Source organism: Aspergillus pseudodeflectus, assembly GCF_044049435.1.
Source record: "Aspergillus pseudodeflectus strain CBS 756.74 chromosome Unknown BJX68scaffold_17, whole genome shotgun sequence".
Classification (NCBI taxonomy): Eukaryota; Fungi; Ascomycota; class Eurotiomycetes; order Eurotiales; family Aspergillaceae; genus Aspergillus; species Aspergillus pseudodeflectus.
The window spans coordinates 444,403-461,288 of NW_027263793.1; the positions used below are offsets into that span (position 1 = coordinate 444,403).

The window sequence follows — 16,886 nt, forward strand, 5'->3', positions numbered from 1 at the left end:
TGGGGATGGGGATGAGAATCGAAGTAGATAGGGAGAGCAACATATAATCGGATAAATAACCAGCCAATGGCAAGAGGTGTGAAGGGTATCAAAAAACGTATTAGAGAGCCGGTTGATCCGCGAATACGGCTGCCATGTGCATCGGCGCCACGAGCGATGGTCTCAAATATGGGTGCTATATGCTCTTGGGGGATTTGGCTGGGGAATTCGAAGGTTGTTCTACCACGTCGGAGAGTCTCATCCTCTTGGCCAGTGGCTCAAGAGGGCTTTCTTGGTTTGGCTGGTTCCCGCCATTAGCCTGATTGGCGACCTGGCGCTCCAACTCGGATATGCGACGTTTGAGATCGTCCTCTCGTCGCTGAGCCTCATCAAGAGACCGCCGTAGGCGCACCTCGGAGTCGCGAACAATCATTTCAGACCGACGCGCCGTGGCATCGCTTTGCTCAAGTTCTGCGACGCGTCCCCTGAAGAGCCCATTGATGAGCTCCAGCTCGCTCACGCGAGTCTTCAAGGACGTGTTTGCCGCCAAAAGGTCTTCGTATGTTTGCGGAGCCTCGGGATGACGATCAACCGGCGCGGAGGTGGAGGTAGGAGATGGCTGGCGGAGTGGAACAGAAGATAGGGAACTGGGGGGAGGGAGTCCGTGGCCCTCAAGTGTCACACTGTCAAACATATGCTGCGGTGCGATGTTGGAATTGTGATGGGGCTGCGCATGCGGTTGGTGCATAGGAGGAAGTCCTGGGCTGTCGGTTCGAGGTACTGGGGAGGTGGACCGGTCAGAATGACCTGGCGACATCTTTCGCGACGCGCGACGATACCCCTGGGCCCCCATAGGAGGAGTACCCGCCTCTGATCTCGCAGAAGACAATCCATTCCCATCGGGAGCGCTGCCAGACTATGCACGACGAAGAAGAGCGTTAGCGACCGTCATTTCAAACCCCAATCGCTTGGGAGAAGGTTTACGAGGTACAGAAAAATTTTCGACTTATCAAGGACGTACTTTGCGCTTCGGCCCCTGACCAGCAGTTTTGACTCTGTTGCGGCTCTTGATCACATCAGTCTTGAGGCTTATCGGTCGCGGCCTTCCGTGGAGCTTCAGAAACAAGCCGCAGGCGTTGCATAGCACGGAGCCGAGTTCGTCCCTACGCCATAATGGAGTTTTTGACGTGCCGCAATTCTGGCAAATCGGCTGTAATTGAGAGCGTTTTTGATCAGCCAGCGTACTCGCCATGATTATCTGAGTATATAGAGCATGAAATGGGCGAAGGAGGAGAAGAGAGGAGATGAGGGGGCTTGCGTGGGAGAGAGGAGCTGATAGTGGATGGAGAGAGATTGCAGGGTTGATAAGATTGGGGGAGAGATTATTGATGGGTTTGCGATGATAAGGCCCAGTTGCGGTCCGGCGCCAAGACCGCTGATAACAGATCGAGTGAAAAAATAAACCCATCACGAAAAAGCAATGGCACAGGGCAGAAAACACTGCAAAATATAGATTTATGCATAGCATATCGAGAGGAGACTCACAGGATTATTGCCTTGACCTCCAGTAGTAGCAGCGGGAGAAGATGTCGCGTAGGTCATATTCATCCCGAGATGCGCATCGCTACTCGAAGTCCTGCCAGATCATATCCCATCAGCTGGAGAACCAAACCTTGACCGAGGGAACTGTGATTGATCTGATAAGAAGAAATCGCCTTCCGGGATCAAAGATCTTGCTCCGGTATGCGTCCGCGCAGCAGTAGACCGTGTATCGCGATGGAAGTCACACAGGAGGAACACGCACCGTAGATTCGAGGTCGGTGCCGATGCGACCGACGCTAGAACGGAAAGTCCTGGGAGTGAGGGACCGAGAGAGGTCGAAAAGGCGCCTACAACACCTGTACCTTCCTCAGGACTTTTCTCGAGAGAGCTCGAGGCAAGTTCGGGGAGCGTTGTAGAGTATTGCGAAGACGCCGACGAGGTCCCCTGTGCTGTGTCTGTCGCCGACTGGCTATCAACGGAGGAGGAGGAGTGTTTATAGGTAGGGTCGGTCGATTGCGAGTTCGAGGGCGAAGGAGGACGCAGGGCCGGGTCGATGGGCGACGCCCGGAAGAGAAGCGAAGCCACGGTGGAGGTCGTGGCGGAGAATTGCTAGAGAGTCGGCCTCTGTTGACCGAATTGAATTGAGTTCGAGTCAATTGATCCTGTTCTCGAGGTTCTGCATAAGATGGGGCAGGAAGGAGAGAGTTCGGGGGTGTTGCGAGGGGAACCAGCCACGAAAAAAAGGAGGGCCAAATGGAATGTCCTTTAGGTCTCGTCCGCCAGTTGGAATTCAATGAAGACCAGTAGAAATGCGTAGAATGAATGGATGGATGAGAAGAAATCAAAGGATGAGCGCTTGAGTTGCTCTGGCGTTCAATTAGTGTTTTGTAGGATAAGGAGCGAAAGATCTGAGGGATGATAGATAGGGAAAAAGACCCGGGCCTCGAAGCAAAGCAGCAATGCAACCGTGCAGACTGCAAGTAGGAATGAATCAACGGAAGCCGCTAGGTACTATTAGTAGTAGCAGTAGCAGTCGTCAAGGCGAAAGAAAGAAGTGGTGATGGTGAGAAGAGTAACGAGATTATCAACGATATCGGCGAAAGAAATGGAACGATAGATAAATCGTATCGCTCCTATCGCGCCGGACACTATCGACGATTATTGATCAGCATCTGTGGAACATTTCTTGGCTTCATTCTCACCCTTGCCTTGTTCCCCTGCCTCATATCCGGACTTACGAGCCCTCTTTATTTATGATCTACCGAAGGTATTTCTGTCCACTGATCATGAGTGTCATGGATTCATCTGCTACTTACTATTCTATGAGACCGCCGTCCCGGTGCCTATGATACTCGGAAGACTCCTGATGCGTACTCGCTTTGAGCTCGTAGCGCGGTTTATCTGAGGTGCCTTGCATGAGAATACGCTCTATCTGTAGAGGCAGGATAGTCGTCCAATTGATGATCATGCTTTTACTGACTGAGACGTGTCGATGCACATTTGCTGTTTGATATCCTCATGGATGAAAATGGCAGGGCTTGGAGACAATCTCCGGTGTATACGAAAGTAGGAGCTCTTGCTACTATCTAAAGACCATTTGTACGCATTTCACGAACATTTCCCGAATAGGACGCGAGCCAGCAATTGCCTCGCATCACTTCCTCCGCGGAAGAAATCATGTCGCTAGTCACCCATTGCTTCGATACTCCAAGACCAGTGCAACAGAGGTTCGACAATGGGAAGTGTTAGGTCCAACCGCGGCAGAGTGGGCCTAGAAGTCATTATGGTCCCCAACAGGGACTTCAAGAGGGGGATATAGACGTTTGAATAAAACCATTTCGCCACCGACATTCAGGATTAACAGGTCGACGTCCCCCCGCCGGGGTCCATCGCCCATCACCCGATTAGCTAAAACTGTAGAAGCACCTGCGTTGGTGCATCTCGGCCTCTAATCCAACTCTTCGAGTACGGCGAGTATTGCACTCTATCTTTCACTGAAGATGTGTACAGCAAGACCGTCGATGCATACCGGCTCTCGTGTTCATGCTTCTTCTGAACTGATAAGATCCTTTTTGTGGTCTTCCGAGCAGCACACTTGCCAAGTCCTTCATATGGCGCTTTGTCGATATGTAGACGGAGTGAGGTTGAGCTCGGCTTTCGAAAGTGCTGAGAGTAAATTGTTCACAACATCGGTCGCCAGCGCTTCTCAATCTTCCTTAGTCCCAGGGCTTGGCTTGATGATCGACAGTCAAAGTAACCGCGTCTGTTGTGAAATGCGGACGTTTAATCCGATGGTCCTATATCTGGAAGCACCACGTCGCCGAACCCCTCACAATAACACAACCCGATGCGTGATTGAGCAATGATGAGTGGGCTCCAGTCTTGCCACTTGCACGGAATATAAAGGAGGACAAGGTGTCACAGAAAGGGTGAGAGTTTAGATCACGGGGACGGCGCTGCTTCGAAGGTGTATACTTACTTCGTCCCCTCGAAGATGGTGCGATGTAGAACAAGGAGCTATTTGCACCACAGTCAGATTATCTGAGCCGGTGAGAGTTGATTGGCGAGAGTCAATTCGATGTTATTATCGTGTGAGATAAGTACATTCGGTTGACAAATTCATTAGGCCTGGGAGCTTGCGACTTTAGATCGAAAATCCCCCCGCCTTAGGGTTACCCCGCATTTTGAGAGCGTGGCCGACAAGAGGAACCTATCTACCAAACGTCAGCACATCCGATGGCATAATACCCGATTACTTTCCGAGAATTGACAGGGACCCTATCGGTCTTCTTTGTTACTGCAAGATACTAACCGCTGGGGGCGACTTGGGAATGCCACGACTTCAGGTCTGGAAGGGCCACACCCAATCCTCAGCAAAGCAAATCCCGATGCACCCTAATTGTTGGTGCCGACCCGGCTGGCCCGATGATGACGGCTTGGTTGGCAAACTGTCGTGTGAAGGCAAGCATTATCGACAAAACAGGGACCAAGGTTCGTGACTCTGGCATTCCCTATTCTGCTGAGATATTGACGTGAGCTCCAAGTTTTTAACGGGCAAGAAGACGGTTTGCAATGCAGAGCGCTCGAGATGTTTGACTCGTTAGGTTTTCGAGACCGTGCGTGAAAAGAAGCAAACCATATGCTCGATATTTGTCTCTGGGACCCATACTCGATCGGAGTCATCCAGCGCAGCCCCCGCATCCCAGATACTAACCCGGGAATTAGCCGCTTTCAGCAGGTCGTGCTTCATCAGGGTAAAATTGAGCGCTTCTTCCTTGATTTCATGGAAGCTTGTGGCGCCCCCTTCGCGTGAAGCGAGGTGTGTTGTCAACGAAACTATAGCTTGACGAATCGCTTGTCGAGTCAAGGGATGCATATCTAATCACCGTGCGCCATCTCTCAGAAGCCGAAGCAACGCCAAAGCAGACTGGCACAGTGGTTAATGGATCAGCTATCCAAGCTGGTCCCTTTAGAAGCAACCTTGCTGCTGATGACACGGCCGAGCTCATCAAGGCCAGGGCGCTGGACACGAAAGCCAATGCAGAAGAGGTTGTAAAGGCAAAATATACGCTTGGCCGCAGACGATGCGCACAGTTGGGTGCGTCAGCAGCTCGGGTTTGCCCTTGAGGGTGAATCAACAAATTATATCTGGGGTGTATTGGATATCGTGCTTATTACGGATTTCCCCGATATCCGCATGCGATGCGCTATTCACTCTGCACACTCCGGTAGCGTCATGGCTATTCCTCGTGAGAACAAGCTCGTACGACTGTATATCCAGCTTACGAGGACAGCGTACGATGGTGGCAAGAGGGCAGATCGGTCGAAGAGATGTGATTCTCGAAGCCGCTCAGAAAATTATGGGCCTCTATAAAATAAACCACATACCCTAGGCTCGACTGGTGGGCAGCCTACCAGATCGGCCAAAGAGTTGGAACACAGTTTTCTAAGCTCGAGCGCGTCTTCCTCGCGGGCGATGCTGTCCACACACATAGCTGAGCCAACTGCTTTGACTTGCTTCTAGCCCGAAAGCTGGCCAGGGTATGAATGTGAGCGTGAGTAACCTAACGCGGGACGAGGCGAATGCCATGGTTTACAGTGACATAGCATATAATCTCGGATGGAAGATTGTCAACGTTGTCAAAGGGCCCGCTGGTCGTTCCATCTTGAGAACTTACGAGTCGGAGAGAAGGAAGATAGCTCAAGGCCTTATCGCTTTCGACCATCATCTCTCCCGCTTGTTCTCTGGCCATCCTGTTCGTGACATTATGGACGAAGAGGGTATCAGCATGGATACCCTCAAAGAGGCATTTGACAAGGGCAATCTGCCCGCCAGTGGTATCGGAACATTATAGGCCCCATTCTGGGATCGCCCAGTGTGAAGATCCGGAGCCAGGCTGATGCACGACCGTGGCACCTACAGGGGCGTCTTCCAAGCAACGGGCGATGGCGCCTAATGGTGTTCGCCGGCGATGTCACTAAGTCACAGCAAAAGGAGAAGATTGAGCGGTTGGGAGCCGCACTCTATAGTAAAAGTTGGACAAAACTTTCGGCATCCACCCTGAGGAAAGATGCTTGGTAGTCCTTCGGCCGGATCGATAGGTCTCGTACGTTGGACCGCTCGAGGATTATGATGCCGTGGATCAATTATTCTCTGGGTTCATGATTGATCAATAGCTGTGCTTTCTGTGTCTGGGTGTTTGATATTGGCTTTTCCACTGGATGGGATGCGTTGTAAATATCGTGGTTGAAATCATGACAAGTACTAGGAGATAGGAATTCTAATAGTCAAGCATAATCCAAAAGACTAAATCAAGATACAAGTCATCCAGAGGGTGAAAGCGAAGATCATCTCAGGGGCCTTGGCTGAAGCGAAGTTGTAATTTTGGATCTTCCCTTTATTCGGTGTTTTGAAGCTCTGGTGGAGCTTTGGCATTTTGAAAGCTGTGGCGGTGCGGCAGGGGGCTGCGTAATTACGTGACAGGCATGCCAAGTGACCCATTCACGGGCCGTGGAATGGCCGCCGCCTGGATACGGGACGGTAATTCAGTACCACCATAATCTCCCGTGCCCACTCGCTCGAGGTCAATTAGGCTAACCAGTCCATAATACAGACGTGGACGTCGTTCTCGCCTCCCTGCGTGGTTCAGCTGTCCTCATTTCTGCACACCTCGACGACTACGAATAAATGACGGATTCTGCAACGACCGCTGGGCTTCTTTTCTTCCGGTGGTACTCGTCTTGCTGATTCCCACCACGTCCTGTTTTCACTTTCTTTGGTCGCTTCCATCCCCTTTTTATACCCCGGATTTCGACCCAGTAATGCCTTGAAGAATCGCCTTCTTTTCACTCCTAATTTCCGGTTTCATTTCCTTGCCTTTCATTTACCCTCTTTCCAAAATACCATTTTTATTCAATAGAATCATGCCGAAGAACAATCGACCCGCGACGTCCGGTTATGCCCGGCTGGCCCAGGAGGAGGAGGATAGAGCTAACGACCCCTATGAATATTCGGATGACGATGACTTGTACCATACATCAAGCTCAATTAACCCATACGCTACCCAATATGAGCCGATTGCGACTCGACACTCGATGCCATCCGCCGCCCTGGCGACGCCCCCCGAGAACCGACGGAGGTCAAGCGGACAACATCGGCGAGGGCGGAGAAATTCTGCAGTGGACATTAAGGCGATCAATGCGCGTCTAGAGCGCTGGGCGGAGGAAATTGCCTCTAAATTCAAGATACACCGCGTCAAGGGGAAGACACTCGAGGAGGAGAAATTGGAAATCTACCACTCCGTCTTTCAGCCCCCGAATGGCGTTACGCCAATTACGGCGGAAGAGCTGGAATCGGAGGAGGTTGAAGCGGCCAACCGAATGGCGCGAGAAGGATTCGAGGAGGTTGTCGAGAGTGTTAGGTTGGCCATAGAGCTGAATGTGCATCCTCGGATGATATCCCAGGGAAGTTCAGGCAGTTACTTTGCGCGCAATAGCGACGGCAAAGTTGTTGGAGTTTTCAAGCCTAAGGACGAGGAACCTTATGCGTCTCGCAACCCCAAGTGGACAAAATGGATTCATCGGAATCTGTTCCCCTGCTTCTTTGGACGCGCCTGCTTAATTCCCAACCTATCCTACGTTTCCGAGGCGGCGGCGTATGTGCTGGACTCTCGCCTCCGCACAAATATGGTCCCGTATACTGATATCGTATGGCTGTCGTCGAAATCATTTTACTACGACTTCTGGGATCGAAGAAAGGCCTGGATGGGCAAGAAGAGACTTCCTCCAAAAGCGGGAAGTTTTCAGGTCTTCCTGAAGGGTTATAGGGATGCCAATCTTTTCCTGAGGGAGCATCCTTGGCCTGACCAAACAAACCCTGGCTTCCGTGCTCAAGATGCCCCGAAGCGCAAGAAGCGTCCATGGAATGAGGCTTGCCGGCCCTCAGGCATACAGTCAGATGACGAAGATGAGGAGGAGTACACAAACGGCCAGGCGCGTACACCATCACCGCAGGAGGAAAGTCGGGAGCGACGATTCCATTGGACGGAGAATATCAAGCAGTCATTCCGGGAAGAATTGGAGAAGCTGGTCATTCTGGATTACATCATGCGGAACACAGATCGTGGCTTGGACAACTGGATGATCAAGATCGACTGGAAGACGGAGGAGGTTTCGATTATTGCGGACCCACCGAAGCCAAACGAGCATCAACAGGATGATGACGACCATCTGGTACCTCCACGACCGGTTTCGGTCAACTCGGACAAGCCCACTTCGCCATCGTATCCTTATCGTAGGCACGAGACGATGGTGGCCGTGAGCCGTACAGGAACCCCACTAAATTCCTCGGAGCCACAGGCAACTATTCAGATTGGAGCCATCGACAACAGCTTGTCATGGCCATGGAAGCATCCCGACGCTGTGCGTATACCCTTTCGAATTGAAGTTTTGCATACGTTAACTATATTCTAGTGGCGAAGCTTCCCCTTTGGCTGGCTGTTCTTGCCAGTCTCACTCATTGGGCAGCCTTTCTCTCAGAAAACTCGAGACCACTTCCTCCCACTTCTAACCTCGACTGCTTGGTGGAGCGGTACGCAGATGGCTCTGCGACGAGTGTTCTCACAAGACGATGATTTCAAGGAAAGCATGTTTGCGAGACAAATCGCAGTCATGAAGGGCCAGGCGTGGAACGTGGTGGAAACGCTGAAACAGCCCGATCATGGTCCTCTGGAGCTCACGCGGAGAACCCGCGTTTGTGTTTGGGACGACCTAGTGGACGTCCCTGTTGCTATCCCTCTTCGTGGGCCTTCGACCGAAGCCCAGCGACGCAAGGTCAGAAACTACGATGACCGCTACGACCCCGACAACGAAGAAATGGACATTGGCGCAGCTATGTCTATGGCTGACCAGGACCTGATGGGATTGGCATCCCCTCCAAGCGAACTTCCTAATCCAAATCGCTTCGAACTTTCCCGCGGGCGCAGTTCCCGCGATTCAGGGCGTCCTCAGACTGCCAGTACTACCGACTACGGATTCAGTCGCAACAGCGGCGACATACTCAGCCCAGGGAGGAATGATGATCGAAATTGGCCTTCCCTTCCACCGCGGCCCGGTAACAAACACCAGAAACAAAACTCGATTTCCAGTGCGCCTGGCCAGGCCCATTTGATTTGGAGCAGTGACGATCTTGAGGGCGACCTAGGATATGCAGCTGCTGAGGGCATGGAGGGCAACCAGCGTAAAGTCATTGTGGAACGGCTAGAGGCCGTCAAGAGTAAAAACCCGGTCTTTACGTGGTGTTAGCGTTGTTGTCTATGTTTCTACTAGTATTACCGGCTGTCTGTGTTCTTCATTAGACGCCAGGGCTGATTCGCTTTGCATGGGCAGTCACCTTACTTTCACCTCGATTCGCCAACACCTCCAACTCACATCATGACTCTATTACCTTCGTCTCATTTCATTTAGCGTCTTTGTCACGGCAAACTGGCATGAGGAGTCCATTAGCTATGGGAGTCGCTTTGGTTGGGATACCACCATCATGTTGTATTGTATATAGACGTATACTATAGCCAGTTTCTCTACTAATAATAACAATCCCCGGAGGAAATGGCAATGTTCCCAAGTGAAGTGAAATTAATATCTTTGTGAGAGCGAGGTAGAGGCGCGCGCGCGAGGCAAATGAGGCAATTTTGAGAATGACGCCGATTATCTTATCTTCGCTATCGGAATCTTGTCTTGGCAACATCACCTCCAGCTCGGCTCTCTCTCTCTCTCTCACTCTGTTCTCTCAGCAGCTCTCTTTACCTCTTTGCTCGCTTCTCAAGGCGCGTTCCTTTCGCTCAAATCTCTTCTATAGATAGATCGTTCTGTCTGCAGCCCCTCTACATTTTTCGCCGCCGCGACTCTTCCCCACCCACTCGAGTCCTATCCCTTCCGATAAGGTCGCAAGGCAACCCCACGGTCTCTATCGCCTCGAAACCTCCTCCATGTCCTCGATCGTCTGACGACCACACTCGATATTCCTTAACCTGCCTGGACGACCCACAGTCTCTCCTACAGCCCGTGCCTCGGCACCTGCAGGGACGAAGTCATGGCATCCCACGCTGCCATGCTTCTCGATCCTCGAGCGTACAAAAAAAAGCTACAAAAGAATGGTAAAGACCCGGACGCGTTTCCTTCATGGCCGGGGCTCTCCCACGACCCGCTTACTGGTCCCAATCTCCAAAATGAGCCATACTGTTCCCTTTTCTCGCCGTCTACACGGTGTCCCACTCCCACAGAGGATCCCGATGGCGTCAGTATAGATTGCTCACTTGCCCAAGGAACAGGCCAGCAGGGGACCAGCAACCAGCAGCGCAGTCCCGCTCCTCCTATCGCGCCGCCAGGAACTTCATCTGTCGCCCACCGTTTACTGAGCCCGCAGCGCCCTCGAGCCGCACAGCGCCCCCACTCAAATCCTCGGTCGCAGAACCCTTCCTCCGGCGGATCGACTAGCACAACTTCCTCCCCACGGACTCAAGGCCAAGTGACACCTGATATCGATTTTCAGTTTGCGAATACCTCGGGCTTAGAGATCGGCGACGGAAAGCGTAGCATGGATCTGATTGAGGTGGATGATGACGTCGTCTTGAGACACAACAACCTCATCGAGGATATGTACGGGGTTCAGCGACGGACCGGGACACCCTATAAGCGGTTGAAGGCGGACAACGATACAACTCGGAAAACCTCTACGGGACCAATATCGGGCAATACTGGGCTTGGGGAGTACATGAAGGAAGACGACGGGGAAAAGTCAAGTTCCACAGCAATCACCCCGGATGTTGTGGACCTGACACTTGGTAAGGATCTGGGGATGGCATCGATCGGGATAAACGGGCTAATGTGTTACCTCAATAGACCCGACGGGAAGCAACGACGATGACGACCTTCAGGTCACCGGCTCGAACAATCTCAGCGTGCAGCGAGTGTGCTATGGGAAACTAGAAAATGCAATGATTCAGGCAACGCTGGTCCCTAAGCCGGATCCGAAGACACAATCTATCTTTGGTGACTCCGCCCACGACTGGCCGTCAATACGGCTTGGAGTGCACCGACAGGCGGGCCAGGGAAATAATCGTATCGACGTTTCAGACCCGCATGGGAAGATGTTCGGTGCTGTTGATGCGAAAACCGCTGCTGTGATTGTGCCGCTCCTCGACTCGCCGGCAATGAAGGTCGATATCACCGCTCGACTGGACGTGCGGAAAAAGATGCCGTTCGAAGTCCCTTGGACCCCGTGTTCCGCACTTTACAGGGCGTCTATAAATCTGTACGGCCTTCGTCAAGATGTTGAGCGGGTTGGCAACCACCTTGGACAAAACAATGTGTGGCTTGCAACGCCGTTCTCAGTAGAACAAGGAGTCCCTGTTTTCAACCCTCACGCCGAGAGACGTCGCCTTCAGCCGTCCTGGGCGCCAGCAGGGCTCCAGAGGAATCGGCCTGCGCCGCAATATGAAGTCCGGTCCACCGAGGAGGTTACCGATGCGGTTATGAAAATGTTTGATCAGCTTCAAAGTGCCGACAATCTTCCTGAAATGGAGCCTCCTTCTCTTGTCTTGACGCCTCTACTCCGCCACCAAAAGCAGGCACTTTGGTTTATGACGGAAAAAGAGAACCCGCGCAAGTTCGGACCCAATGAGGAAGACAACAACTCTCTATGGAGGGTGCAATATCGACCAAACGGAGCGCAGCAATTTAGGGAGATCATCAGTGGTACATTGATGGACCAGGAGCCGCCCCAGAGCTTTGGCGGCCTTTTGGCGGACATGATGGGTCTCGGAAAGACATTGAGTATCCTGTCTTTGGTAGTTTCATCACTTACCGCGGCGCGGCAATGGGCAAGCATGATACCGCCTCCTGAGCTCGTTCGTGACCAACCAGGGATTCGGAACACGAAGACAACTCTCATGGTGGTGCCGCTGAGCACAGTCAACAATTGGGTCACGCAGATAAAGGAACATCTACAAACCGATGCGCTTTCGTACTATGTTTTCCACGGGTCCGCCAGGACCAATAATGTCGACGAACTGTCCAAGTACGACTTGGTTATCACGACGTATAGCATCGTTCTGAGTGAGCTCCAGAGCCGCAGCTCGAAGCGAGCGGGTCTGAGCCCGTTGCTGAAGATGAACATGTTCCGCATAGTCCTGGACGAAGCCCATACAATCCGGGAGCAAAATGCAGCCCAGACCAAGGCAATCTTTAGGCTTCAATCGCAGCGACGCTGGTCTGTTACGGGAACGCCGATACAAAACCGGCTCGACGACCTCTTTTCGGTCACCAAATTCATAGGCCTGTGCCCGTACGATAACCGAAACCTATTCAATTTGCATATACTTAGCCGGTTCAAGACAGGTGACGCATCCGTCCTTGCTAGTTTGCGTGTGCTGGTCGACTCATTCACCCTCCGGCGGGTCAAGGACAAGATCGACCTCCCCACGCGCCATGATAAGATTATAATGCTAGAATTTACCGAATCCGAGCGCCATCTGCACGAGTTTTTCCGCAAGGAATCGAACGTTATGATGCGAGTTATTGCGGGAGAGGACAAGAATAAGATGAAGGGTCGAATGTATCATCACATACTGAAGGCGATGATGATTCTTCGACAGATCAGTGCACACGGCAAAGAGCTCTTGGACAACGAAGAGAGGGCACGAATCAAGGGAATGAGTGCGCAGGATGCTATTGATCTTGAAGAGGGAGCCAGCGAGGGTGCGGGGGCAGCGGACAAGAAGGCATATGAGATGTTCACTCTCATGCAGGAGTCATCCGCCGACACGTGTGCCGTTTGCAGCAAACGTCTAGAGGAACCTAATGTGGAAACCAACGGAGCAGCGACTCCAAGCAAGTCAGCACCGATTGCAATCATACTACCTTGCTTTGATGTCTTATGTCCGGAATGCTTTTCTGGTTCACGGCAAGAATTTGAAAGGACTGGATCCCACGATATCAAGTGCAGTGTCTGCGATGGCTGGATTCCCGCATTGTACTCAACAATTACGACAGCCGGCCTCCAGGACTACCTGAACGAACAAGCCTACTCCAAGCAAAGCCGCAAGCAGGCCAAAACACTCGGTGAATATGAAGGCCCACACACGAAGACGAGAGCCCTCATTTCTCATCTTCTGGACACAGCCGAAGAAAGCTTAAAGCTTCCGGCCGGCGAACCCCCGATCAAAAGCGTGGTCTTCTCCGCATGGACTTCCCACCTTGACCTTATCGAAATCGCGCTTCGAGACAACGGCCTGACGAGCTTCACCAGACTCGACGGAACCATGACTCTAGCGGCACGGAACAAGGCCCTAGACAGCTTCCGCGATGACAACAGCATCACTATTTTACTTGCAACTATTGGTGCCGGCGGTGTAGGCCTCAATCTCACGGCTGCATCGCACGTCTATATCATGGAGCCGCAGTATAATCCGGCTGCTGTGGCACAGGCCATAGACCGAGTTCACCGTCTCGGGCAGACTAGGGAGGTCACAACCGTGCAATTCCTCATGAAAGAAAGCATTGAAGAGAAGATCTTCGAGCTCGCAAAGAAGAAACAGCAGCTGGCTGATATGAGCCTGAGCCGGGGAAAGCTCGATAAAGCAGAAGTGCAGGAGAAGAGGATGCGGGAGTACCGGGGGTTATTCAAGTGATTTTTGTTTTATTTTTCTTATCCCCTCTTTCAAGACTTGGTTTTGCTTTTTTCTCAGGTTTCATATTGTGTTTCGGGCTTGGGTTGGCGTCTTTACATTGATACCCGGGGTTTGGCTTTATATCATTACTCACCATCTGCTTTATCTTGTTTTATGTCTTTCTCTCTCATCTCAAATCATACCCCTTGCGTACCCCATTGCATCATGAACTAGAACTAAACTATTAAGAGACCCGACGCAAGTCATTGAGCCAATGAATTATATTCAATCGCTTTCAATTAATCTCGAATCAACCAACTCCCCTCTTAAAGACAATACAACCCCTCAGGCACTTCCTCCATAAATTCCTCCTTCCACAGCCCCTAACACCCCTTCAACCCTCCTTCTCAAAGCCCTCAGCTCCCTAACCCGCTTAGCCCTCTCCTCCTCCGCCCCCCTCAACTCCTTCTCAAGAGCTCGAATCCTCCCCTCCTGCTCCGCCTCCGAAGACCCCGTCCCAGGCAGCACCGAGACAAGATACTCAATCTGCTGCTCCTTGATAACCAAATCACGCGCAAGCTCGCGCTGCCTCGCCGCAAACGTCCTCGGCGAGTCCGGGCGCGGCGGGAGCGTCGGGTCCTCCCCCGTCCCCGTTCCTGGAACAGTTGCTATCGTAGGCCCCGGCGTTGTAGCTGCTGTTGCGCCTGCGCCGGATGGTGATGCTTGCGAGTTTGCGAGGATCGCGGCTGCGCTGGCGGGGATAGGTGGGTTTGTGGAGTTCTTTTGGATCTTTGCGAGGGCGGGCGCTGCGGTTGGATGGTCCGGGACTGTCGCAGGGGAGTTGTCGTGGTATGTTGTTAGGTAGCCGATTGTGGCATAGAATTGGGTTGCGAGCTGTGTTTTTGATATTGTTGTTAGGCATGGCTTGTTCTTGGTGAATTGGAGTTTGGAACAGTAGGGGGCTAACCTGGTCAAGGCATGTTTGGAGTTGGGTTAGAATGTCCGCCATTTTTTCCGGCCGGGTTTGTGTTGTGAAGGGAGGATTCGGTTAATATGGTGAGGTGAGTGTAGTTAGAAGTTTGCAGCTGAAGATAAGTTGGAGATGAGGAGCAGGGGGAGCTTATCGATAGCGGGACTTTCGGGGCTACACCGCCCTGGAGCTAAGCTTAGCTCCGGCGATCGAACGCCCCTAACAACAAAAACTATCTATGTACTACTCCGCATCGCCAAACAGCCCTTATCTTCTATCTTCCTCTTCGGTATCTCAACACCTTCGCCTTAGAAATGCAAGTAGCATACTCAGAAACATGAACCTCACGCGCCCCCTCTTCTCGTCTCTCCCAACCTCCAAACCTCTCACCAACACGTCCTCAATCTCCACTCTGACCCACCGCCTCTTCTCCCTCCCTCCGATCCCCGCATCGCCCTCATCCTCACACTCCTCCCTCTCTTCATTCCTCGACTACGCAGCCCGGACCTCCCTCCCCGAATCGACAACGACCTACCAAGGAACCCTCTACGAATACACTGTTCAGAAACACCTCCGCACCTCCGCGTTCTTACTGCACCGCGTTGGCGGCCGCTCAGATCTCGGCGTCGACCTCACAGGGACGTGGCATGTCGGTAGCAACCCGGTGACGGATCCGCCGGTACGAGTGGTTGTACAGTGTAAGGGGTTGAAGGCGAAGCTTGGGCCAAATGTTGTGAGGGAGGTGGAGGGGGTTGCGGGAAGGTTTATTGGACCGAGATCTAAATCTGCTGGTCCTGAGGGAGGAGGAGGGTATGCGGGGGTGGTTGTTAGTCCGCGAGAGGCGACGAAGGGGGTGCGAGAGGCGCTTGGAAGAAGCCGCATGCCGCTTGTTTGGTTGATGGTTGGGTGGGATGGGGTGTTGCGGCAGGCTCTTTGGAATGCGAGGGTTGAGAGATTGGGTGGGGGGCTTGGTGGGCTGGGTGTTGAGACGGTTTACCGGGCAGCTCTTGGTTCTGGGAGGGCGTCTATCTCCGATTCGGCATCGGCATGTGGTGGAAACGAGCAGAGGCAAGAGGTTAGATTAACATGGGAAGGGAAAGAGGTGAAGACGATGGACGAGGTTGAACACGGGATGGAACGCATGACAGAGGAGTGGATGGCAAAGTGGGATGAAGAGGGACTAGGAAATATGTCTCTAGAGAAGATCCTGGACGCCGTGGCGTGGGTGGCCCCGGGGATGAGGTCGATAATGATCTCAAAGGAAGAGAGGGAGATGGTCGCCAAGGCATTGCTGTCGACCTGATCTGCCCTCGTGTGCAATTTTTGCTTTGAATACTGTTTTATACCCCTTGCTAGATTTGTATATACTAGATAAAACATAATAGAATACCTCGAATGACAAGCCCTAGAGCTGAAAGGCCTTCACTTGCCCAGCATCCCCTCCACTCTGTTGCTGCCCCCCCGCCTTCCTATTCCCTCTCTAATAGATCCACATAAGCAACAACGTAACGGGAATCGATGCCGCATAGAGCAAAAGAATTGCCAAAAAAAAAGCCCTTGTATACCTCGGCGCATCCTCAGACCGAAACAACTGCTGCCCCGCAATAGCCCCCAGATTACTCCCAATAACCACCAACGCAAGCCCCAGACTCCGTTGAGTCGCTGTCGTCGCATTGATATTCACCCACGCATCATTCAGCCCCTGCGCAAGGGCATTACCCGCGCCTAAGAGCGTAAAGACCGCATACCGTGACCATTTGTCTGCCCCCGTGGGAAGGCCGAACAATGCACCGGCGAGCGCGATGGAGTAGACAAAGGCGAGAATACACCATGGTCCGCGGAGGGAATTGATGGATCGGGGAAATGGCGAGACGGGTAGTAGAGAAGCACGAGAGCGTTATATAAGTTACCATTGAAGATTTCTGCTGGTGTTAAATGGGTTGATTGTTGTATTGGTGGAATGGTTGAATGCCACTCATGTAGGCGTCGTTGAACGCTCTCCCTCAATGTCCCATGAGATGCCGTGAAATTGGCCCGCCGGACATTGAAGCGTCATTGCTCACAGGGTATGCCTCTTCACAGTCTTCAATCCTGGGCTGACAGTTGGAGAAAGATGGAAGCATCGAGCCTGACATGGCAACTTGTATATGTATTACAAGATGCGTCACCTACTAGAACGCGCCCCACAAAATCAAAGGTGACAGATTTTGAACTTAAAAGAGAGATTT

At 52.3% G+C, this 16,886-nt stretch overlaps 6 protein-coding genes across 6 annotated transcripts; 4 read left to right on the top strand and 2 right to left on the bottom strand.

Annotated features, from left to right (window-relative positions):
- Positions 1–175: 175 nt before the first annotated feature.
- Positions 176–1,231, bottom strand: BJX68DRAFT_266039 (putative GATA transcription factor (AreB); the record flags this gene model as incomplete). The annotated part of the gene is made up of 2 exons (XM_071045385.1): positions 176–895; positions 1,001–1,231. 2 exons carry the CDS (start codon positions 1,229–1,231, stop codon positions 176–178), a joined length of 951 nt encoding a protein of 316 aa, XP_070900051.1.
- Positions 1,232–5,343: 4,112 nt separating this feature from the next.
- On the top strand, positions 5,344–6,390 carry BJX68DRAFT_235766 (uncharacterized protein). The gene has a single exon (XM_071039922.1). It carries the CDS (start codon positions 5,565–5,567, stop codon positions 5,874–5,876), a length of 312 nt encoding a protein of 103 aa, XP_070900052.1. The 5' UTR covers positions 5,344–5,564; the 3' UTR covers positions 5,877–6,390.
- Positions 6,391–6,632: 242 nt separating this feature from the next.
- On the top strand, positions 6,633–9,643 carry BJX68DRAFT_235767 (1-phosphatidylinositol 4-kinase LSB6). Its single transcript, XM_071039923.1, has 2 exons — positions 6,633–8,442; positions 8,494–9,643. Exons 1-2 carry the CDS (start codon positions 6,946–6,948, stop codon positions 9,322–9,324), a joined length of 2,328 nt encoding a protein of 775 aa, XP_070900053.1. The 5' UTR covers positions 6,633–6,945; the 3' UTR covers positions 9,325–9,643.
- Positions 9,644–9,809: 166 nt separating this feature from the next.
- Positions 9,810–13,960, top strand: BJX68DRAFT_235772 (SNF2 family N-terminal domain-containing protein). Its single transcript, XM_071039924.1, has 3 exons — positions 9,810–10,175; positions 10,350–10,862; positions 10,921–13,960. The coding sequence occupies exons 1-3, from the start codon at positions 10,112–10,114 to the stop codon at positions 13,707–13,709; spliced, it is 3,366 nt and encodes a 1,121-aa protein (XP_070900054.1). The 5' UTR covers positions 9,810–10,111; the 3' UTR covers positions 13,710–13,960.
- A 73-nt stretch (positions 13,961–14,033) lies between these two features.
- BJX68DRAFT_275208 (med21 domain-containing protein) lies at positions 14,034–14,774 on the bottom strand (the record flags this gene model as incomplete). The annotated part of the gene is made up of 2 exons (XM_071047798.1): positions 14,656–14,774; positions 14,034–14,582 (listed from the first exon to the last, which is right to left on the bottom strand). Exons 1-2 carry the CDS (start codon positions 14,695–14,697, stop codon positions 14,034–14,036), a joined length of 591 nt encoding a protein of 196 aa, XP_070900055.1. The 5' UTR covers positions 14,698–14,774.
- A 221-nt stretch (positions 14,775–14,995) lies between these two features.
- BJX68DRAFT_266044 (uncharacterized protein) lies at positions 14,996–15,961 on the top strand (the record flags this gene model as incomplete). The annotated part of the gene is made up of 1 exon (XM_071045386.1): positions 14,996–15,961. One exon carries the CDS (start codon positions 14,996–14,998, stop codon positions 15,959–15,961), a length of 966 nt encoding a protein of 321 aa, XP_070900056.1.
- Positions 15,962–16,886: the final 925 nt, after the last annotated feature.

Bases quoted from the DNA above. Each gene is read 5' to 3' on its own strand.
- BJX68DRAFT_235766 (XM_071039922.1), top strand. From the start codon at position 5,565: ATGAATGTGAGCGTGAGTAACCTAACGCGGGACGAGGCGAATGCCATG.
- BJX68DRAFT_235767 (XM_071039923.1), top strand. From the start codon at position 6,946: ATGCCGAAGAACAATCGACCCGCGACGTCCGGTTATGCCCGGCTGGCC. The intron at 8,443-8,493 runs GTGCGTATACCC...ACTATATTCTAG, and splicing joins CATGGAAGCATCCCGACGCT to TGGCGAAGCTTCCCCTTTGG.
- BJX68DRAFT_235772 (XM_071039924.1), top strand. From the start codon at position 10,112: ATGGCATCCCACGCTGCCATGCTTCTCGATCCTCGAGCGTACAAAAAA. The intron at 10,176-10,349 runs GTAAAGACCCGG...CCCAAGGAACAG, and splicing joins AAAAAAGCTACAAAAGAATG to GCCAGCAGGGGACCAGCAAC. The intron at 10,863-10,920 runs GTAAGGATCTGG...TTACCTCAATAG, and splicing joins TGTTGTGGACCTGACACTTG to ACCCGACGGGAAGCAACGAC.